The sequence below is a fragment of the Chroicocephalus ridibundus genome, unplaced genomic scaffold (genome assembly GCF_963924245.1).
Source record: "Chroicocephalus ridibundus unplaced genomic scaffold, bChrRid1.1 SCAFFOLD_575, whole genome shotgun sequence".
Lineage (NCBI taxonomy): Eukaryota > Metazoa > Chordata > Aves > Charadriiformes > Laridae > Chroicocephalus > Chroicocephalus ridibundus.
In genome coordinates, this window is record NW_026961494.1 from 18,279 (window position 1) to 40,331 (window position 22,053).

Genomic DNA, 22,053 nt, shown 5'->3' on the forward strand with positions numbered 1-22,053 from the left:
GGGCACGGGGAGGCACAAGGGACACGGGGGGGGACAGGGTGACACGGGGGGGGGACACAGGGTGCCATGGGGGGGGCACGGGGAGGCACAAGGGACACGGGGGGGGACACAGGGTGCCATGGGGGGGCACGGGGAGGCACAAGGGACACGGGGGGGGACACAGGGTGACACGGGGGGGCACGGGGAGGCACAAGGGACACGGGGGGGGACAGGGTGACACGGGGGGGGGGGACACAGGGTGCCGGGGGGGGGCACGGGGAGGCACAAGGGACACGGGGGGGGACACAGGGTGACACGGGGGGGGGACACAGGGTGCCATGGGGGGGGCACGGGGAGGGGACAGGGTGACACGGGGGGGCACGGGGAGGCACAAGGGACACGGGGGACACGGGGGGACACGAGTGGACCCGGGGGGGGGGCACTGGGTCTCCCTTGTCCCCCCCTTGTGCTCCCCGTGTCCCCCCGTGTCCCCCCGTGTCCCCTCCCGCACCGCCAAACGCGCGGGAACGCGGCGGCGCAGACCACGCCCCCTCACCGCCATGGCCACGCCCCCCCTCCGCTCTGGCCACGCCCCCTCCCTGCCCCCCTGGCCACGCCCCCCCCTCCCCTCCCGCCCCGTTGCCAAGGGCACGGCGGTTGCCGCGCGACGTAAACAAAGGACGCCGGACGTGGTGACGTCAGGGGCATGGAACGCCGTCGCCGGGGCGACACGCGCCGTGTTTACTCCGGCCGCGCGCGGCGGCACGTGGGGACGGGACGGGGGAAACACCTCGGGGGGGGGGGGGAGGGGGGGAAACACCGGGGGGGGACACACAGCGGGGGGGGGGGGGGATCCCCCGGGGGGGACACCGGGACCGGGGGACACCGCGGGGGGGAGACACCAGGAGGGGACATCAGGGAGGGGGGACACCGGGACGGGACACCAGAGAGGGGGGACACGCCAGGAGGGGACACCGGGACCGGGACGCCGGGAGGGGACACCAGGGAGGGGGGACAACGTGGGGGGACACCGTGGGGGGGAGACACCGGGAGGGGACACCATGGAGGGGGGACCCCGGGACCGGGGGACACCGGGGAGGGGGGACACAGGGACCGGGGGACACCGAGACCGGGGGTGGGGGACAACAGGAAGAGCCCGGTCGGGGCACCGGGACCCCCGGACACTGTGGGGGGGGACACAGGGACCGGAGGGCACCGGGACCGGGACACCGGGGAGGGCGGGCACCAGGAGGGGACACAGGGACCGGGGGGACACCGGGGAGGGGGGACACCAGGAGGGGACACACAGAGACCGGGGGTGGGGGACACTGGGGGGAGCCCGGTGGGGACACCGGGGACTGAGACACCGGGAACAACCGGAGCTGCGACCCCCCCTTACCCCCCCCGGCCCCGCCCCCCCGAGCTGGGGGCGGGGCATGAATGAATGACGGGGGGGGGGGAATGAATGAATGAATGAATCAATGAATCAATGAGTGAATGAATGAAGGGGCGTGGGAACTGCCCCCCCCAACCGCCCCCCCCGGTCGCCGTGGCCCCGCCGTGACTCAGCGCCGGTTCCCACCGGTGACATCAGCCTCCGGGACACCCCCCCCACACACACCCCCGGGGTCACCGACACCCCCGTACCGGGACACGTCCCGTCGTCCCCCCCCCCGGTGTGTCACCATCCGGTACCGGAGACCCCGCGGTGCTCCGCATCCCGGAGTTTGTGTCGGGGGGGTCCCGTTACCCCGGTACCGGCACCCGCCCCCCACCCCGGGACGGTCCGTTGGGCCGCGGCGCCACCGGGGAGCGGGAAGTTACCGGGGGAGGGGGGGGGGGGGGTCACCGGGTGGGGAAGGAGCACCGGGGGCACGTTACCGGGGGAAAAGGGGGTTCTGGGAGGGTCACCGGGGTGGGTGGGGGGCATCCCGGGGGGGTCACCGGGTGGAGAAGGAGCACCGGGGGCAGGTTACCGGGGGGGGGGGAAGGGGGTGCTGGGGGGTCACCGGGTGGGGGGGGCTCCCGGTGGGGGGTAACCGGGGAGCGGGAAGTTACCGGGGGGGGGGGTGTGTGTCACCGATTGGGGAAGGAGCACCGGGGCCGGGTTACCGTTTGTGGGGGGGGGGGGCTCCCGGGAGGATGTTACCGGGTGGGGGGGGGTGTCCTGGGGGGAGTTACCGGGTCTGGGGGGGGGTCACCGGGTGGGGAAGGAGCACCGGGGGCAGGTTACCGGGGAGGGGGGGGGGGGGGAAGGGGGTGCCGGGGGCTCACCGGAGGGGGGGGGGGGGTCACCGCGTGGCGGGAGGAGGGGGAGGGGATACCGGGGGGGTCGGGAGGGGGGGGGTCCCGGGGGGGGGTTACCGGGGGTGCGGGGCCGTCGCCCCGGACGCTTCAGGCCGTTTCTAGAACCGCGGCGCCCGTTTCTATTAATACGCGTTTTTCGGCGGCGGCGGCGGCGGCGAAGGGATTCCCTGTGACGTCATTGCTAGGATACCAAACAAACACTCCGAGACAAGCCCATATATGGCTAATTGCGTCACAGGAACTCCGGAGGGGGCGGGGCGAGGGATCCCCCCCGTTCCCCGCCCGTCCCGGAGCCTCTTAACGGCGGCGGCGGTTCCCGGGGCCTCAGAACGACAGCGGCAACGGCGGCGACGGCGGGTGCGGGGTCGGGGGGGTCCCGGGGGGTCCGGAGGAGCGGCGGCGGTGGGCGTGACGTCAGCGCAAGGGGCGGGGCGCCGCCGTATTAAAGCGGCGGCGCGGCGGCTGAGCGGTTCATTCATAAAAAAAGCGGAGACCGGGGGGGAAGCGGCGGGAGCCTTCACCGGGACTTTGCACCGGCGGCAACCGGGGCGGGGGGAGCCTGGGAAAGGATTTACCGGAGCTCAATAGCGGCCGAACCGGGACTTTGCAACCGGAGAACCGGAGCCTGGGAAACGGATTGTACCGGGGCTTAGAGCGGCGAACCGGGACTTTGTACCAGCAAACCGGAGCCTGGGAACGGCTGCAGCGGGGTTTGTACAGCCGCACCGGGGCTTTGGACCGGAGAACCGGAGCCTGGAAGGGATGTACCGCGGGTTGTAGCTGCCAACCGGAGCCTGGGACGGACGCACCGAGGCTTTTGACGGGAGAACCGGAGCTTCTAGAGGCTCACCGGAGCCTGGGACGGATACAGCGGGCCTTTGTACCGGAGAACCGGAGCTTCTAGAGGCTCACCGGAGCCTGAGACGGATACAGCGGGGTTCACAGCGCCGAACCGGAGCTCGTAGCGGCGCACCGAGGCTTTGCACCGGCCAACCGGCGCCTGGGACGGATAACCCGGGGTTCGTAGCGGCGCACCGAGACTTTTCACCGGCCAACGGGAGCGGGGCACCGAGAGGTCCCCCCCAACCCACCCCCCCCACCTCCATCACTCCAAACCCCGCCGAACCGGGGGCGGTGAGGATGCCGGTGGCTTGACCCGCAGCCTTGTCGCGGCGGGGGCGGCCCCCGGCGGCCCCCGGGGCCATGTACCAAGGTTTCCCCGGTGACTACGACTCCGGCTCCCGCTGCAGCTCCTCGCCCTCCGCCGAGTCCCAGTACCTCTCCTCGGTCGACTCCTTCGGGAGCCCGGCGGCGGCGGCGGCGGCGGCCGCGCAGGTGAATGACCGCGATCGCGATTCGTGAATGGAGCCGGGGAGGGGGGGAGGGAGGGGGGGGGGGGGGGGGGAGTGTGGGAAAGGGGGGCGGGGTCGTGCGTAAACGCGTGACGCGCTGGAACCCTCCGTGATGACGCGGCGCCGGCGCGCGCGCGGGTTTATTTTGGAACGAGGCGGGCGCCTCTTCCCCCCCACCCCCCACCCCCCCCCCCGCGTCGCTATGGAGACGGGGAGGGCGGGGGCCACGCCCCCCTCTTATTTTGCATAACCACGCCCCCCCCCCCCCGCGCTCAACCACCTCTCCGCTGCGAGGCGGCGTTGCTTATTTGCATAACCACGCCTCCCTCGCGCTGTGTGGCCACGCCCCCCGCCGGTGCCGCCGCGGCGGCGGGGGGGGGGCGGGGAAGTGAAATGGGGCGAAATTTGGGGGTTTTATCCCCAAAACGGCGCACGGTGCAACCGGCGGGGGGGGGGATGAGTGTCCCTCCCCCCCCTCCGCTGTAACGGGGGGGGCGATGCGTTCCAACACACACCCCCCCCAGGGTGCCCTGGGCTGGGGGGGGGCAGAAGGGGTGTCCCGGGGGGGGGGCACACACGGGGTCACCAGGCTCGGGGGGGGGGGGGGGTGTCGGGGGGGCTCTTGCACGCCCTTGCACGTGGGTGCCGGGGGCACGAGGGTGTCGTGCATCGGTGCCGGGGCGGGGGTTTCTTGCACGTCGGTGCCAGGAGCCCTTGCACGAGGGTGCCGGGGGCACGAGGGTGTCGTGCATCGGTGCCGGGGGTTTCTTGCACGTTGGTGCCAGGGAGCCCTTGCACGTGGCTGTCGGGGCACGAGGACGCTGCGTGTCGGTGCCGGGGCACGAGGGTGTTGTGCATCAGTGCCAGGGACCCCTTGCACGTGGCTGTCGGGGCACAAGGACATTGTGTGTTGGCGCCAGGAGCTCTTGCACGAGGGTGTCGTGCATCAGTGCCAGGGGTTTCTTGCACGTTGGGGACAGGAACCCCTTGCACGTGGGTGTCGGGGCACGAGGACGTTGCGTGTCGGTGCCAGGGAGCCCTTGCACGTGTGTGCTGGGGCACAAGGATGTTGTGTGTTGGCGCCAGGAGCTCTTGCACGAGGGTTTCGCGCATCAGTGCGAGGGGTTTCTTGCACGTCGGTGCCGGGGAGCCCTTGCACGTGGGTGTCAGGGCACAAGGACGTTGTGTGTCGGTGCCAGGACCCCTTGCACGTGGGTGCCGGGGCACGAGGGTGTCGTGCATCAGTGCCAGGAGCTCTTGCACGAGGGTGTCGTGCATCAGTGCCGGGGGTTTCTTGCACGTCGGTGTCAGGGACCCCTTGCACGAGGGTGTCGGGGCACGAGGCTGTCGTGCGTCAGTGCCGGGGAGTTCTTGCACGCTGGGGACAGGGACCCCTTGCACGTGGGTGTCAGGGCACGAGGACGTTGTGTGTGGGTGCCGGGGAGCCCTTGCACGTTGCTGTCAGGGCACGAGGGTGTCGTGCATCAGTGCCGGGGGGTTTCTTGCACGTCGGGGACAGGGACCCCTTGCACGTGGTGTCAGGCCATGAGGATGTTGTGTGTCGGTGCCAGGGAGCCCTTGCACGAGGGTGTCAGGGCACAAGGGTGTCGTGCATTGGCACCAGGAGCTCTTGCACGAGGGTTTCGCGCATCAGTGCGAGGGGTTTCTTGCACGTCGGTGCCGGGGAGCCCTTGCACGTGGGTGTCAGGGCACAAGGACGTTGTGTGTCGGTGCCAGGACCCCTTGCACGTGGGTGCCAGGGCACGAGGGTGTCGTGCATCAGTGCCAGGAGCTCTTGCACGAGGGTGTCGTGCATCAGTGCCGGGGGTTTCTTGCACGTCGGTGCCAGGGAGCCCTTGCACGTGGATGCTGGGGCACAAGAACGTTGCGTGTGGGTGCCGGGGACCCCTTGCACATGGGTGCCAGGGGCACGAGGGTGTTGTGTGTGGGTGCCGGGGAGCCCTTGCACGTTGCTGTCAGGGCACGAGGGTGTCGTGCATCAGTGCCGGGGGGTTTCTTGCACGTCGGTGTCAGGGACCCCTTGCACGTGGGTGTCAGGCCATGAGGATGTTGTGTGTCGGCACCAGGGAGCCCTTGCACGTAGGTGCCAGGGGCACGAGGACATTGTTCATTGGCGCCAGGAGCTCTTGCACGAGGGTTTCGCGCATCAGTGCCGGGGGGTTTCTTGCACGTCGGTGCCAGGAGCCCTTGCACGAGGGTGCCGGGGCACGAGGGTGTCGTGCATCGGTGCCAGGGAGCCCTTGCACGTGGATGCTGGGGCACAAGGACGTTGTGTGTTGGCGCCAGGAGCTCTTGCACGAGGGTTTTGCGCATCAGTGCCAGGGGGTTTCTTGCACGTCGGTGCTGGGAGCCCTTGCACGTGGGTGCCGGGGCACAAGGGTGTCGTGCATCAGTGCCGGGAGCTCTTGCACGAGGGTGTCATGTATCAGTGCCAGGGGTTTCTTGCACGTCGGTGCCAGGGAGCCCTTGCACGTGGGTGTCGGGGCACGAGGGTGTTGTGTGTCGGTGCCAGGGGTTTCTTGCACGTTGGTGTCAGGGAGCCCTTGCACATGGGTGCCGGGGCACGAGGACGTTGTGTGTCGGTGCCAGGAGCCCTTGCACGTTGCTGTCGGGGCACGAGGGTGTCGTGCATCGGTGCCGGGGAGCCCTTGCACGTGGATGCTGGGGCACAAGAACGTTGCGTGTGGGTGCCGGGACCCCTTGCACGTGGCTGCCGGGGCACGAGGGTGTCGTGCATCAGTGCCGGGGGGGGGGGGTGTCTTGCACGTCGGTGCCAGGGACCCCTTGCCCGCGGGTGCCAGGGACCCGAGGGCGTCGCACGTGGGTGCCGGCGCCACGAACGCCCATGTGTCGGTGGTGGTGGGGGGGCGGTTCTTGCACGCGGGTGCCGGGGCCACGAGGCCGTCGTGCACCGCTCTGACCCCCTCCCCTCCCCTCCCTTCCCCCCCCCCCGACTTTTTGTCCCCCTCTCGGCAGGAGTGCGGCGGCCTGGGGGACATGCCCGGCTCCTTCGTGCCCACGGTGACGGCCATCACCACCAGCCAGGACCTGCAGTGGCTGGTGCAGCCCACCCTCATCTCCTCGGTGGCCCAGTCGCAGCCCCCGGGGGCACCCATGGCCCACCCCCCACCCCCTCCCCACCCCCAAGTGGATCCTTACGACCTGCCGGGACCCAGTTATTCCGCGCCGGGAATGGGCGCCTTCGCCGCCGGACCCACGACGGCGCCGCCGCCGCCGCCATCGGCACGTCCCGCCCGCGCCCGGCCCCGGCGTAGCCGCGAGGAGACGGTGAGTGGCGTCCCCCGGGTGGGTGGGTGGGTGGCGGGGCGGGGGGTGACACCCCGAGGGGCGGTTGGGGGCCGTGGGTGACAACCGTCTGACGGTGGCGGTCCTTCCGGCAGCTGACGCCCGAGGAGGAGGAGAAGCGGCGGGTGCGGAGGGAGAGGAACAAGTTGGCGGCGGCCAAATGCCGGAACCGACGCCGGGAGCTGACGGATCGGCTGCAGGCGGTGAGCGCTCGAGGGGGGACGCGGCGGCGTCACCCGGGGTGGGGGTTGGGTTGGGGACATCGCGGGGGTGGGTTGATGGAAGTCTACGGGGGTTGAGTTCCTGGGGACGTTTGGGGCCGGTGGTGTCCCCAAGGCCGTGGGGTCGTTGGAAGAGGGTGATGGTGATGATGATGGGGACAGTTGGCGCCTGTAGACCCCCAGGGATGTGGGGACACTCAATGGGGCCGGTGGTGGCCCCAAGGCCATGGGGACGTTGGTTGGGTTGGGCTTGGAAGGGGACAGTTGGGGACTATAGGAGCAGAGGGGGACAGTGGTGTCCCCAAGGCCGTGGGGACGTTGGAAGGGGGCGATGATGATGATGATGGGGTCAGTTGGTGCCTGTAGACCCCCAGGGATGTGGGGACACTCAATGGGGCCGGTGGTGGCCCCAAGGCCATGGGAACGTTGGTTGGGTTGGCCTTGGAAGGGGACAGTTGGGGACTATAGGAGCAGAGGGGGACAGTGGTGTCCCCAAGGCCGTGGGGATGTTGGAAGGGAGCGATGATGATGATGATGACGATGGTGATGGGGTCAGTTGGTGCCTGTAGACCCCCAGGGATGTGGGGACACTCGATGGGGCCAGTGGTGTCCCCAAGGCCGTGGGGACGTTGGAAGAGGGTGATGATGATGATGATGGGCAGAGTTGGTGCCTGTAGACCCCCAAGGATGTGGGGACACTCAATGGGGCCGGTGGTGGCCCCAAGGCCATGGGGACGTTGGTTGGGTTGGGCTTGGAAGGGGACAGTGGGGGACTATAGGAGCAGAGGGGGACAGTGGTGTCCCCAAGGCCATGGGGACGTTGGTTGGGTTGGCCTTGGAAGGGGACAGTGGGGGACTCTAGGAGCAGAGGGGGACAGTGGTGTCCCCAAGGCCATGGGGATGTTGGAAGGGGGCGATGATGATGGTGATGGGGTCAGTTGGTGCCTGTAGACCCCGATTCCAGGGATATGGGGACAGTGGTGTCCCCAAGGCCATGGGGACGTTGGAAGGGGGTGATGATGATGATGACGACGATGGTGATGGGGGACAGTTGGTGCCTGCAGAACCCCGGGGATGTGGGGACACTTGATGGGGACAGTGGTGTCCCCAGGACCCGGCTGTGCTGGAGGGGACAGTTGGACACCACCGGGTGCAGCATCTTGGGGAGCTGGGGACGTTGGATGGGGACAAGAGTGTCCCCAGGGAGGCTGGAAGGGGACAGCGATGTCCCTTGGAGCTGGGGACCCGGGAAGGGGACAGCCCGGTCCCTGGGGACGATGATACCACAGAGGTCCAAGACTGTCCCCAGGAGCTGGGGACATCAGAGGGGACAGATTGATGCTCAGGGATGGCGGAGGGAGACAATGTCATCCCCAGGAACGGGGGACACCAGAGGGGGACAGACGGGGACGTGGAGATGCTGCAGGAGGACGATGCCGTCCCCATGAGCAGGGGACGTGGGATGGGGACAGATGGACACCCAGGGAGGCTGGAAGGGGACAATACTGTCCTCAGGAGCGGGGGGACGTGGGATGGTGACAGACAGGGACGTGGGATGGTGACAGACAGGGACATGGGATGGGGATATGGAGATGCTGGAGGAGGACAGTGCCATCTCCTTGAGCAGGGGACATTGGATGGGGACATGGGATGGGGACAGATGGAGACATGGGATGGGGACAGATGGGGATGTGGAGATGCTGGAGGAGGACAGTGCCATCTCCTTGAGCAGGGGACGTGGGATGGGGACAGATGGGGACGTGGAGATGCTGGAGGAGGACGATGCTGTCCCCATGGGCAGGGACATGGGATGGGGACAGACGGGGACATGAAGGTGCTGGAGGAGGACAGTGCCATCTCCATGAGCGGGGGACATGGGATGGGGACAGATGGGGACGTGGAGATGCTGGAGGAGGACGATGCTGTCCCCATGGGAAGGGGATGTGGGATGGGGACATGGAGATGCTGGAGGAGGACAGTGCCATCTCCATGAGCAGGGGACATTGGATGGGGACATGGGATGGGGACAGATGGAGACATGGGATGGGGACAGATGGGGACGTGGAGATGCTGGAGGAGGACAGTGCCATCCCCTTGAGCAGGGGACATGGGATGGGGACAGATGGAGACATGGGATGGGGACAGATGGGGACGTGGAGATGCTGGAGGAGGACAGTGCCATCCCCTTGAGCAGGGGACATGGGGTGGGGACAGATGGAGACATGGGATGGGAATGTGGAGATGCTGGAGCAGGACAATGCCATCTCCATGGGATGGGGACAGATGGGGACGTGGAGATGCTGGAGGAGGACGATGCCGTCCCCATAAGCAGGGGACATGGGATGGAGACAGATGGGGACGTGGAGATGCTGGAGGAGGACAATGCCATCTCCATGGGCAGGGGACGTTGGATGGGGACAGACAGGGACATGAAGGTGCTGGAGGAGGACAATGACGTCCCCATGAGCGGGGGACATGGGATGGGACATGAAGGTGCTGGAGGAGGACAGTGCCATCTCCATGAGCAGGGGACATGGGATGGGGACGCGGAGATGCTGGAGGAGGACAGTGCCATCTCCATGGGCAGGGGACGTTGGATGGGGACAGACAGGGACATGAAGGTGCTGGAGGAGGACAATGACGTCCCCTTGAGTGGGGGACGTGGGATGGGGACAGATGGGGATGGACGGGGCCATGAAGGTGCTGGAGGAGGACAATGACGTCCCCTTGAGCGGGGGACGTGGGATGGGGACAGATGGGGACGGATGGGGCCATGAAGGTGCTGGAGGAGGACAATGACGTCCCCTTGAGCGGGGGACGTGGGATGGGGACAGATGGGGACGGACGGGGCCATGAAGGTGCTGGAGGAGGACAATGATGTCCCCTTGAGCGGGGGACGTGGGATGGGGACAGATGGGGACGGACGGGGCCATGAAGGTGCTGGAGGAGGACAATGACGTCCCCTTGAGTGGGGGACGTGGGATGGGGACGGACGGGGCCATGGAGGTGCTGGAGGAGGACAATGACGTCCCCTTGAGCGGGGGACGTGGGATGGGGACAGATGGGGACGGACGGGGCCATGAAGGTGCTGGAGGAGGACAATGACGTCCCCTTGAGCGGGGGACGTGGGATGGGGACAGATGGGGCCATGAAGGTGCTGGAGGAGGACAATGACGTCCCCTTGAGTGGGGGACGTGGGATGGGGACAGACAGGGCCATGAAGGTGCTGGAGGAGGACAATGACGTCCCCTTGAGTGGGGGACGTGGGATGGGGACAGATGGGGACGGACGGGGCCATGAAGGTGCTGGAGGAGGACAATGACGTCCCCTTGAGCGGGGGACGTGGGATGGGGACGGACGGGGCCATGAAGGTGCTGGAGGAGGACAATGACGTCCCCTTGAGCGGGGGACGTGGGATGGGGACACGGGGAGGGAGGAAAGACCCCATCCTGGGGCCCGGGGGCGGGTGACGTCCCCAGGGTTGGGCGCCCGGGGGGGGGGTCTCGTCTTCCCCACCTCACCTCCGGGTCCCCTCCCCCAGGAGACGGACCAGCTGGAGGAGGAGAAGGCGGAGTTGGAGTCGGAGATCGCGGAGCTGCGGAAGGAGAAGGAGAGGTTGGAATTCGTCCTGGTGGCCCACGCCCCGGCCTGCAAGCTCCCCTTCGAGGACCTGGGTCCTTTGGGTGCCGGCCCCGTGGAGGTGAGCGCCCTGGGCAAGGAAGAACCGGCGGCTTTCCCACCCCCGGGCTCGTTCCACCCCGGCGGCTGCTGCTTCGTCCCCGGGGTCCCCACGGGGCCACCTAACCCCTCTTCCGCGTCTCCGTTTGTGTTCACCCACCCAGAGGGAGCCACCTGCGGAGCCTCGCATCAGCGGAGCAGCAGCAGCGACCAGTCCTCGGACTCCTTGAACTCTCCCTCGCTCCTCGCGTTGTGAAAAAAAAATACCCAAAAACCACAACAAAAAAAAAATCCGAAACAAAAAAAAAAAAAAAACCCACCAAAAACCAACCCCACCCCCCAAAAAAACCCCCCAAAACGGGCACCTCCTCCCTTCCCCCAGGTGGTGGGTTTTTGGCTCTTTTTTTCCCCCCCCCCGCCCCCCATCCCCTATTTTTTATTTTTTTTTTAAGTTTTTTTTTTTTCTTTTTCGGTCTTTTTTTTTTTTGGATGGGTTGGTGAGGTTGAAGGGCGGCTTCGGCGCCTGGAGGGAGGCGTGGGGGAGGGTGTGTCAGCCGTGGGGCTGGCGCGGTGGAGGTGGCCCCGATGGGGCTCCATCGTTCCTGCGGCCTCCTGGCTGCTTTAGAGGGGTCCGTCCCCCCCCCATCCCCATCATCTCATGGGGGTTCACCAACGTCTCCATCCTTTTGGAGATGTTCCTGCCCGGTTTCCACCACCCGGAGAAGGTTCTTGTGGTGTTTCCTTGACCTTAGAGGTGTTTGCCCCCCATCCCCATCATCTCATGGGGGTTCACCAACGTCTCCATCCTTTTGGAGATGTTTCTGATTGGTTTCCACCACCTGGAGAAGGTTGTTGTGGTGTTTCCTTGACCTTAGAGGTGTTTGCCCTCCATCCCCATCATCTCGTGGGGGTTCACCAACGTCCCCATCCTTTTGGAGATGTTCCTGCCCGGTTTCCACCACCCGGAGAAGGTTCTTGTGGTGTTTCCTTGACCTTAGAGGTGTTTGCCCTCCATCCCCATCATCTCGTGGGGGTTCACCAACGTCTCCATCCTTTTGGAGATGTTTCCGATTTGGTTTCCACCACCCGGAGAAGGTGGTTGTGGTGTTTCCTTGACCTTAGGGGTCTTTGTCCCCCATCCCCATCATCTCATGGGGGTTCGCGTGACATCTCCATCCTTTTGGAGATGTTTCTGTCAGGCTTCCACCACCTGGAGAAGGTTCTTGTGGTGTTTCCTTGACCTTAGAGGTGTCTGCCCCCCATCCCCATCATCTCATGGGGGTTCACCAACATCTCCATCCCTCTGGAGATGTTCCTGCCCAGTTTCCACCACCCAGGGAAGGTTCCAGTGGTGTCTCCGTCACCTCAGAGGTGTCTGTCCCCCCATCCCCGTCATCTCGTGGGGGTTCACCAACGTCTAAATCCTTCGGGAGATGTTCCTGCCCAGTTTCCACCACCCAGAGAAGGTTCTTGTGGTGTTTCCTTGACCTTAGAGGTGTTTGCCCCCCATCCCCATCATCTCATGGGGGTTCACCAACATCTCCATCCCTCTGGAGATGTTCCTGCCCGGTTTCCACCACCCAGGGAAGGTTCCAGTGGTGTCTCCATCACCTCAGAGGTGTCTGTCCCCCCATCCCCGTCATCTCGTGGGGGTTCACCAATGTCTCCATCCTTTTGGAGATGTTCCTGCCCAGTTTTCACCACTTGGAGAAGGTTCTAGTGGTGTTTCCTTGACCTTAGAGGTGTCTGCCCTCCATCCCCATCATCTCATGGGGGTTCACCAACATCTCCATCCCTCTGGAGATGTTCCTGCCCAGTTTCCACCACCCAGGGAAGGTTCCAGTGGTGTCTCCATCACCTCAGAGGTGTCTGTCCCCCCATCCCCGTCATCTCGTGGGGGTTCACCAATGTCTAAATCCTTCGGGAGATGTTCCTGCCCAGTTTCCACCACCCAGAGAAGGTTCTTGTGGTGTTTCCTTGACCTTAGAGGTGTTTGCCCCCCATCCCCATCATCTCATGGGGGTTCACCAACGTCTCCGTCCTTTGGGAGATGTTCCTGCCCGGTTTCCACCACCCGGAGAAGGTTCCAGTGGTGTCTCCATCACCTTCGAGGTGTCTCTCCCCCATCGCCGTCATCCCATGGGGTCCGTGAAGCATCTCCATCACCCCGGAGGTGCCCATTCTACGTCCCCACCACCCCGGGGGGGGGGGGGTCCTTGGAGCATCTCCATCACCTCGGAGGTGCCCATCCCCCCCCCCTTCCCTCACCCAGGTCCCACCGGTGGCTCTGGCGTCCCCCCCCCCTGCCCCCGCGCCGTCCCCGAGCTTCGCCAGCGTTGACTTTGTCCTTTTTCCTCTCTTTTTTTCCCTCTTTCTCTTAAATATATATATTTTTGTCGCTTGGGGAGGGGGGGGGCCGCCGAGCGCCCCCTCCCCCTCCCCGGGGAGGGGGGGAGGGGGGGTGGGGAGATGTTTAATTTTTTTATTATTGTTATTATTATTATTTGTAATTAATTAATTATTGTTATTATTGTCGTCGCCTGTGCTGTACTCGTGACCGCTCCGCGCTCGCCCCGTCCCACCGTGGCCAATAAAAAGCAGCTTCGGCATCGGCCCCCCCCGTGTCCCCCCCCTCTCTGTTCTGTGTGTCCCCCCCCAACACCGCCCCCCGTCTCTTCTTCCTCGCCGGACCCACGGCCACCCTTCTGGGGGTCTCGGGGAGGAGAGGGGTTGGGGGTCCCGTGGGGTCGCGGAGTTGCCCCGGGTTCATGGGGACCTTGGGGGGGTGGGTCAGGGCTGGTTGGGGGGCTTGGGGAGGGAGAGGGACGCCGTGGGTCGGGGAGCTATGGGGAGAAGGAGACCGTGGGTCGGGGATCCCTGGGGATGTGGGAGCTGTGGGTCAGGGAGCTTCAGGAGGACATGGGGACGTGGAACGTGTGGGTCAGGGAGCTTCAAGGGGACATGGAGCTATGGGGAGAAGGAGCCTGTGGGTTGGAGATCCTTGGGGACGTGGAAGCTGTGGGTCAGGGGGCTTCAAGGGGACATGGAGCTATGGGGAGAAGGAGCCCATGGGTCGGAGATCCTTGGGGACGTGGAAGCTGTGGGTCAGGGGGCTTCAAGGGGACATGGAGCTATGGGGAGAAGGAGCCCATGGGTCGGAGATCCTTGGGGACGTGGGAACTGTGGGTCAGGGAGCTTCAGGAGGACGTGGGGACGTGGAAGCTGTGGGTCAGGGGGCTTCAAGGGGACATGAAGCCATGGGGACGTAGAACCTGTGGGTCAGAGATCCTTGGGGGGGCCACATAGGGTGTGCTATGGGGCTATACATTGTGCTATAGGGCCCCACGGTGCCCTACGGCGCTATACAGTGTGCTGTGGGGCCACAGAGGGTGTGCTATAGGGCCGTATTGTGAGCTATAGGGCCATATACGGTGCGCTATAGGTCCGCCCATTGCCCTATAGGGCCATACAGCGCGCTATAGGGCCACCCATTGCCCTATAGGGCCATACAGTGCGCTCTAGGGCCACACGGCGCGCTCTAGGGCCGTAGATATCGCACTATAGGTCCCTATAGGGTGCCCTATACGGTGCTATAGGGCAATACACGGTGCGCTATAGGTCCGTACATCGCCCTATAGCTCCCTAAGCGCTGCCCTATAGGTCCCGATACGGCGCGTCCCGCGCCCTCTGCGCATGCGCCGCCCCGGCTCCCGCGCCCTTCGCCACGCCCCCTCGCTGCCATTGGCTGGGGCGTCGCTAGGGGGGCGTGGCGTTGCTAGGGGGCGTTGCCGGCGGCCGTTGCCAGGGAGAGACGGGGCCGGCCGTCAAGCGCGGCCGTGCGTCGGCCGTAAAAGGCGGCGGGGGGTGTCGCGCGCGCGCGTCGCGGTGCCGATTCATGGCGGCGATGGCGGCGGCCGGGCTGGTGGTGAACGGGGCGGAGGGGGCCGGGGGGCTGAAGGCGGCGGCCGGCATGTACGAGCAGCTCAAGGGCGAGTGGAGCCGCAAGAGCCCCAACCTCAGCAAGTGCGGGGAGGCCTTGGGCCGCCTCAAGGTGCGGGAGGGGGGTGAAAACAGCGTGTGGGGGGGGAGCCGGGGATGAGGGAAGGCCTCGGGGTGAGGGGAGGCCTTGGGGGGGGGTGTGTGGGATTGAGAGAGAGGCCTTGGGGGGGGTCCCTGGGGCTGGGGGGGAGGGGGCTGGGGGCGAGGGGGGGCCCAGGGGGGGCGTCTGGGAGTGAGGGGAGGCCTCGGCGGGGGGGGGGGGTCTGGGGGCGAGAGGGGGCCTCGGGGGGGGCTCTAGGAATGAAGGGAGGCCTTGGGGGGGCGGGGGGGGCGTGTGGACTTGGTGGGGGGGTCCCTGGGGCTGGGGGGGGGGAGTCTGGGGGCGAGGGGGGGCCCAGGGGGGGTGTCTGTGAGTGAGGGGAGGCCTCGGGGGGGGGGGTCTGGGGGCGAGGGGGGGCCTCGGGGAGGGCTCTAGGAATGAAGGCAGGCCTTGGGGGGGGCGAGGGGGGGTGTGTGGGCTTGGGGGAGGCCTTGGGGGGGGATCCCTGGGGCTGGGGGGGGGGGGAGTCTGGGGGCGAGGGGGGGCCTGGGGGGGTGTCTGGGAGTGGGGGGAGGCCTCGGGGGGGGGGGTCTGGGGGCGAGAGGGGGCCTCGGGGGGGGCTCTAGGAATGAAGGGAGGCCTTGGGGGGGCGGGGGGGGGCGTGTGGACTTGGGGGGGGTCCCTGGGGCTGGGGGGGAGGGGGCTGGGGGCGAGGGGGGGCCCAGGGGGGGCGTCTGGGAGTGAGGGGAGGCCTCGGGGGGGGTAGTCTGGGGGCGAGAGGGGGCCTCGGGGGGGGCTCTAGGAATGAAGGGAGGCCTTGGGGGGGGGGGGGGCGTGTGGGCTTGGGGGGGGGGGAGTCTGGGGGCGAGGAGAGGCCTGGGGGGGGGGGGTCTGGGGGCGAGGGGGGGTGTGCTGGGAGTGAGGGGGGGGACCCCTCTGGAAATGGAAGGGGGGGGTGTCTCTGGGGCTGGGGGGGGTGTGTGCCGCCTCGTCAGCCGGAAGCTTTAATTACACCGCGGGGGGGGGGGGTATGAGTCAGGGTCCGTCGTCCCCCCCCCACCGCCCTGGGGGCACCCCACTTCCCGCAGCTGCCCGCAAATATTAATTAAGCTCGTCAGGCGGCGGCGGCGGGGGGGGTCTGACGGTGTGTGGGGGGGTGTGTGTGTCCCCCCCTCACTGTGTGTGTCCCCCCCCCCTCACTGTGTCCCCCCCCCTCCACAGCTGGCCCTGCTGGAGCTCAACTTTCTGCCTACCACCGGCACCAAACTCACCAAGCAGCAGCTCATCCTGGCCCGTGAGTGTCACCTCGGGATGGCGGGGAGGGGGACGACACGATGACACAGGACGGGGAGGGGGGGGGACAACCTCAACGACCCCCCCCCCCCCCTCAATTTTACGCCCCCCACCCTCCCTCGCCAGGGGACATCCTGGAGATCGGGGCGCAGTGGAGCATCCTGAAGAAGGACATCCCCTCCTTCGAGCGCTACATGGCCCAGCTCAAGTGCTACTACTTCGACTACAAGTGAGCGAGGGGGAGGGCTACTAGCCACCTGCCTCTTCTGCTAGCCAACCCCCCCCCCAACTCCCTTTTTTAACCCCCCCCCACCCCACCCCGCCAGGGAGGAGCTGCCGGAATCGGCCTACAAGCACCAGCTGCTGGGGTTGAACCTGCTCTTCCTGCTCTCCCAGAACCGGGTGGCCGAGTTCCACACGGAGCTGGAGCGCCTGCCGGCCAAGGAGATCCAGAGCAACGTCTACATCAAACACCCCGTCTCCCTCGAGCAGGTGGGGGCGGGGGGGGGGTTCGGGGGTCTTGGTTGGGGGGGGGGGGGGATGGGGGCGTTCCTTGGGGTTTGGGAGGGGTCTTGGGGGGCTTTCAGGGCGTTTTCTTGGGTCTTGGTGGAGCTTTCATGAGGTCTTGGGGGGGTTCCTTGGGGTTGGGGATGGTCTTGGGGGGGTTTCAGGGGGTCTTCTTGGGCCTTGGGGGGATTTCGGGTGGTCTTGGGGGGGGGTTCCTTGGGGTTGGGGGGGGCTTGGGGTTCTTTTGGGGGGTCTTCGAGGTGTTTCGGGGGGTCTTCTTGGGCCTTGGGGGGGGTTTCGGGAGGTCTTGGTGGAGTTTCATGGGGTCTTGGTGGTCTTGGGGGGGGTTCCTTGGGGTTGGGAGGGGTCTTGGGGGGCTTTCAGGGCGTTTTCTTGGGTCTTGGTTGAGCTTTCATGAGGTCTTGGGGGGGTTCCTTGGGGTTGGGGGGGAGCTTGGGGGTGTTTGGGGGGTTTTTTGGGGGACTTCGGGGTGTTTCGGGGGGTCTTCTTGGGCCTTGGGGGGATTTCGGGTGGTCTTGGGGGGGTTCCTTGGGGTTGGGGGGGGCTTGGGGGTGTTTGGGGTTTTTTTTGGGGGTCTTCGGGGTGTTTCGGGGGGTCTTCTTGGGCCTTGGGTGGGGTTTCGGGAGGTCTTGGTGGAGCTTTCATGGGGTCTTGGTGGTCTTGGGGGGGGTTCCTTGGGGTTGGGAGGGGTCTTGGGGGGCTTTCAGGGCGTTTTCTTGGGTCTTGGTGGAGCTTTCATGAGGTCTTGGGGGGGTTCCTTGGGGTTGGGGGGGAGCTTGGGGGTGTTTGGGGGTTTTTTTGGGGGTCTTCGGGATGTTTCGGGGGGTCTTCTTGGGTCTTGGGGGGTTTCGGGGGGTCGTCTTGGGTCTTGGGGGGGTTTCGGGAGGTCTTGGTGGAGCTTTCATGAGGTCTTGGTGGGTCTTAGGGGGGTTCCTTGGGGTTGGGGGTGTCTTGGGGGTGTTTCAGGGGGTTCCTTGGGGTTGGGGGGGGCTTGGGGGGTGTTTGGGGTTTTTTGGGGGGGTCTTTGGGGTGTTTCAGGGGGTCTTCTTGGGCCTTGGGGGGGGGGTTTCGGGAGGTCTTGGTGGAGCTTTCATGGGGTCTTGGTGGTCTTGGGGGGGGTTCCTTGGGGTTGGGGGTGTCTTGGGTGTGTTTCAGGGGGTTCCTTGGGGTTGGGGGGGGGTCTTGGGGGGGTTTCAGGGGGTCTTCTTGGGTCTTGGGGGGGTTTCGGGAGGTCTTGGTGGGTCTTAGGGGGTTCCTTGGGGTTTGGGGGGTCTTGGGGGGGTTTTGGGGCGTCTTCTTGGGTCTTGGGGGGGTTTCGGGGGTTTTTTTGGGGGTCTTGGGGGGGTTCCTTGGGGTTGGGGGGGGTCTTGGGGGGTTTCAGGGGGTCTTCTTGGGTCTTGGGGGGGTTTCGGGGGTTTTTTTGGGGGTCTTGGGGGGGGTTCCTTGGGGTTGGGGATAGTCTTGGGGGGGTTTCAGGGGGTCTTCTTGGGTCTTGGGGGGGGTTCCTTGGGGTTGGGGGGGGTCTTGGGGGGTTTTCGTGGGTCTTGGGGGGCTTTCGGGAGGTCTTGGTGGGTTTTGGGGGGTCATCTTGGGCCTTGGGAGGGGTTTTTAGGGTTGGGGGGGTTGGGGGGGGGTTTCTTGGGGTGGTTGCTTGGGTCTTGGGGGGGTCATCTTGGGTGGTCGTCTCGGGGCAGTTTCGTGAGGTCTCGGGGGGGCCTTTTGGGGTTTTTTTTGGCTCTTGGGGGGGCCTTTTGGGGTTTTTTTTGGCTCTTGGGGGGGCCTTTGGGGTTTTTTTTTTTTTTGGGTCACGGGGGGGGGCTGTTTGGGTTTTTTTTGGGTCTGGGGGGGGGGTTGTTGTGGAGCTTTGTTGGGTCTCGGAGGGGTTTTGGTGGGTCTTGGCGGGCGTTTCTTGGGCTTTTCTTGGCTCTTGTTGGGGTGCCGTGGGGTTTTTTGCTCTGGGGGGGGGGGGGGGTGCGGGGGGTGTTAGGGGGCTTTTTGAGGCGGGGGGGGGGATTCAACGTGTGACCCCCCCCCCGGCCTTTTTCCCCGGCAGTATTTGATGGAGGGCAGCTACAACAAAGTCTTCTTGGCCAAAGGCAACATCCCGGCGGAGAGTTACACCTTCTTCATCGACATCCTGCTGGACACCATCCGGTGAGGTGGCGTGTGTGTCGTCCCCCCCCCTCAAAATGTCCCTGCGTCACCCCCCCACCTCAATGTCGTGTCCCCCCCCACCCCAAAACCCCAGGGATGAAATCGCCGGCTGCATCGAGAAAGCCTACGAGAAGATCCTCTTCGCCGAGGCCACCCGCGTCCTCTTCTTCACCACCCCCAAGAAGATGACGGACTACGCCAAGAAGGTACCTTGGGGGGGGGGTCTTTAGGGGGGGGTTTGGGTCAGGGGGGGTCTTGGGGGGGCTTTTGTGGAGTTTTCTCGGGTCTCGGGGGGGTTTTGGCAGGTCCTGGGGGGCTTTCGTGGCATCTCAGGGGGGTTTTGGAGGGTCTTCTTGGGTCTCGGGGGGTTTCTTGGGGTTGGGGGGGGTCTTGGGGGGGCTTTTGTGGAGTTTTCTTGGGTCTCGGGGGGGTTTTGGCAGGTCCTGGGGGGCTTTCGTGGCATCTCAGGGGGGTTTTGGAGGGTCTTCTTGGGTCTTGGGGGGGTTTCTTGGGGTTGGGGGGGTTCTTGGGGGGGCTTTTGTGGAGTTTTCTTGGGTCTCGGGGGGGTTTTGGCAGGTCCTGGGGGGCTTTCGTGGCATCTCAGGGGGGTTTTGGAGGGTCTTCTTGGGTCTCGGGGGGTTTTCTTGGGGTTGGGGGGGGTCTTGGGGGGGATTTCGTGGAGTTTTCTGGGGTCCCGGGGGGGTTTTGGCAGGTCCTGGGGGGCTTTCATGGCATCTCAGGGGGGTTTTGGAGGGTCTTCTTGGGTCTCGGGGGGGTTTCTTGGGGTTGGGGGGGTCTTGGGGGGGATTTTGTGGAGTTTTCTGGGGTCCCAGGGGGTTTTTGGCAGGTCCTGGGGGGCTTTTGTGGCATCTCAGGGGGGTTTTGGAGGGTCATCTTGAGGTTTGGGGGGGTTTTTTGGGGGTTGGGGGGGTCTTGGAGGGGTTTCGTGGAGTTTTCTGGGGTCCCGGGGGGGTTTTGGCAGGTCCTGGGGGGCTTTTGTGGCATCTCAGGGGGGTTTTGGAGGGTCTTCTTGAGGTTTGGGGGGGTTGTTTTGGGGTTTGGGGGGGGTCTTGGGGGGGGTTCGTGGAGTTTTCTTGGGTCTTGGGGGGGGTTTTGGAGGGTCTTCTTGGGTTTCGGAGGGGGTTCTTGGGTTTTGGGGGGGTCTTGGGGGGGTTCTTTGGGTTTGGGGGGGCTTGGATGGTCTTTTGGGGGGGTTTTGGAGGGGTCTTGGGGGGGTTCTTGGGTTTTGGGGGGGTCTTGGGGGGGTTCTTTGCGTTGGGGGGTTTAGAGGGTCTCGGGGAGGGTTTGGAGGGGTCTTGGGGGGGGTTCTTGGGTTTTGGGGGTGGTCTTGGGGGGGGTTCTTTGGGTTGGGGGGGGTTTGGAGGGTCTCGGGGGGGTTGGAGGGTCTTCTCGGGTCTTGGGGGGGGTTCTTGGGGTTTGGGGGGGTCTCGGGGGGGGTTGGAGGGTCTTCTCGGGCCTTTTGGGGGGGGTTCTTGGGTTTTGGGGGGGTCTTGGGGAGGGTCTTTGGGTTGGGGGGGTTTGGAGGGTCTTGAGGGGGTTTTGGAGGGGTCTTGGGGGGGTTCTTTGGGTTGGGGGGTTTGGAGGGTCTCGGGGGGGTTTTGGAGGGGTCTTGGGGGGGTTCTTGGGTTTTGGGGGGGTTTGGAGGGTCTCGGGGGGGGTTTTGGAGGGGTCTTGGGGGGGTTTTGGAGGGTCATCTTGGGGGGCGGTTCTTGGGTTTTGGGGGGGTCTTGTGGGGGGGGTTCTTTGGATTGGGGGGGTCGGTTTGGAGGGTCTTTGGGGGGGTCTTGGGTTTTGGGGGGTTCTTTGGATTGGGGGGGCGGTTTGGGGGGGGTTCTTTGGATTGGGGGGGGTTGGTTTGGAGGGTCTTTGGGGGTGGGGGCGGGTTTTGGAGGGTCGTCTTGGGGTGGGGGGGGGCGTTTCGTGGGGGTTTCTGAGGCTTTTCTGGGGGGGGGGGGTTTCTCGGGGTGACCGAGAAGGTACCTTGATTGGGGGCGGAGGGACGGGATGGGACACGACGACACCATGACACCCCCAAAACCTGCGGGGAAGCCCCCCCTCCCCCCTCCCCCCCCAAAAAAAACCAAAAATCCTCATTTTTTCTTGTTTTTGCCCGTTTTGCCCCCGTTTTTCCCCAGCGCGGGTGGGTTTTGGGGCCCAACAACTACTACGGCTTCAGCAGCCGCCAGCAGAAGGCGGAAGACGCCACCATCCCCTCCACCGAGCTGGCCAAGCAGGTCATCGAGTACGCCCGGCAACTGGAGATGATCGTCTAGTAGCCCAGTAGGCCAGCCCCTCCCCCCCCTTTTATTTTTGGGGAAAGGGGGGGATTTTCCCCCCCCTTTTTGGGGCGGGGGCCGACGCGACGTTTCTCGGAGGGACGCCCTTCGTCGGCGCGTCCCCACCCCGCTGCTTGGGGCGGGTTTTTGGGGGGGATTTGACGTATTTTGAGGTTTTTTTTGGGGGGGGGGGGACGACACACGGGACCCCCCCACACACTTTTGGGGGGGGGGTGGGGTGTCTGTGTCCCCGTCTCCCCCGGTGTCCCCCCCCGTCTCCCCCCGGTGTCCCCCCCGACGTCACCTTCAATAAAGCGATGGCTTCTTCTAGCTGCGGGTGCTGGGGGGGGGGGGGGGGGGGGGGGCGGTGGCCACGGAGAGCTGGGGGGTGGCCACGGGGAGCTGGGTGGCATCTGTGGGGAGCTGGGGGGTGGCCACGGGGAGCTGGGTGGCATCCGTGGGGCCTTGGGTGGCATCTGTGGGGAGGTGGCCACAGAGAGCTGGAGGGTGGCCACAGGGAGCTGGGTGGCATCTGTGGGGAGGTGGCCACGTGGAGCTGGGTGGCATCTGTGGGGCCTTGGGTGGTATCTGTGGGGAGGTGGCCACGGAGAGCCGGGGGTGGCCACAGAGAGCTGGGTGGCATCTGTGGGGGGGTGGCTACGGGAGCTGGGTGGCATCTGTGGGGCCTTGGGGGTGGCCACAGGGAGCTGGGTAGTGGCCACAGAGAGCTGGGTGGCATCTGTGGGGCCTTGGGGGGTGGCCACAGGGGGCTGGGTGGTGTCTGTGGGGTGGTGGCCGCGGAGAGCTGGGGGGTGGCCACGGGGAGCTGGGTGGCATCTGTGGGGGGGTGGCCACGGAGAGCTGTGTGGTGGCCACGG

At 65.9% G+C, this 22,053-nt stretch overlaps 2 protein-coding genes across 3 annotated transcripts; both read left to right on the plus strand.

Annotated features, from left to right (window-relative positions):
- Positions 1-3,324: 3,324 nt before the first annotated feature.
- Positions 3,325-11,144, plus strand: FOSB (FosB proto-oncogene, AP-1 transcription factor subunit). Of its 2 annotated transcripts, XM_063321992.1 has the most exons (5): positions 3,325-3,621; positions 6,636-6,947; positions 7,061-7,168; positions 10,728-10,886; positions 11,029-11,144. In XM_063321992.1, the coding sequence occupies exons 1-5, from the start codon at positions 3,490-3,492 to the stop codon at positions 11,092-11,094; spliced, it is 777 nt and encodes a 258-aa protein (XP_063178062.1). In that variant the 5' UTR covers positions 3,325-3,489; the 3' UTR covers positions 11,095-11,144. The 2 variants fall into 2 exon arrangements, with proteins under 2 accessions (XP_063178062.1, XP_063178061.1); XM_063321991.1 differs by having other exon boundaries at positions 10,728-11,134.
- Positions 11,145-14,731: 3,587 nt separating this feature from the next.
- Positions 14,732-21,380, plus strand: PSMD8 (proteasome 26S subunit, non-ATPase 8). Its single transcript, XM_063321988.1, has 7 exons — positions 14,732-14,915; positions 16,125-16,197; positions 16,323-16,425; positions 16,523-16,688; positions 18,778-18,878; positions 18,973-19,084; positions 21,035-21,380. The coding sequence occupies exons 1-7, from the start codon at positions 14,760-14,762 to the stop codon at positions 21,170-21,172; spliced, it is 849 nt and encodes a 282-aa protein (XP_063178058.1). The 5' UTR covers positions 14,732-14,759; the 3' UTR covers positions 21,173-21,380.
- The last annotated feature ends 673 nt before the right edge of the window (positions 21,381-22,053 follow it).

Coding starts and splice junctions, on each gene's coding strand:
- FOSB (XM_063321991.1), top strand. CDS start 3,490: ATGTACCAAGGTTTCCCCGGTGACTACGACTCCGGCTCCCGCTGCAGC. Junction 6,948..7,060: donor GGCGTAGCCGCGAGGAGACG/GTGAGTGGCGTC, acceptor TCCTTCCGGCAG/CTGACGCCCGAGGAGGAGGA. Junction 7,169..10,727: donor TGACGGATCGGCTGCAGGCG/GTGAGCGCTCGA, acceptor CCCCTCCCCCAG/GAGACGGACCAGCTGGAGGA.
- PSMD8 (XM_063321988.1), top strand. CDS start 14,760: ATGGCGGCGATGGCGGCGGCCGGGCTGGTGGTGAACGGGGCGGAGGGG. Junction 16,689..18,777: donor ACCCCGTCTCCCTCGAGCAG/GTGGGGGCGGGG, acceptor TTTCCCCGGCAG/TATTTGATGGAGGGCAGCTA. Junction 19,085..21,034: donor TGACGGACTACGCCAAGAAG/GTACCTTGGGGG, acceptor GTTTTTCCCCAG/CGCGGGTGGGTTTTGGGGCC.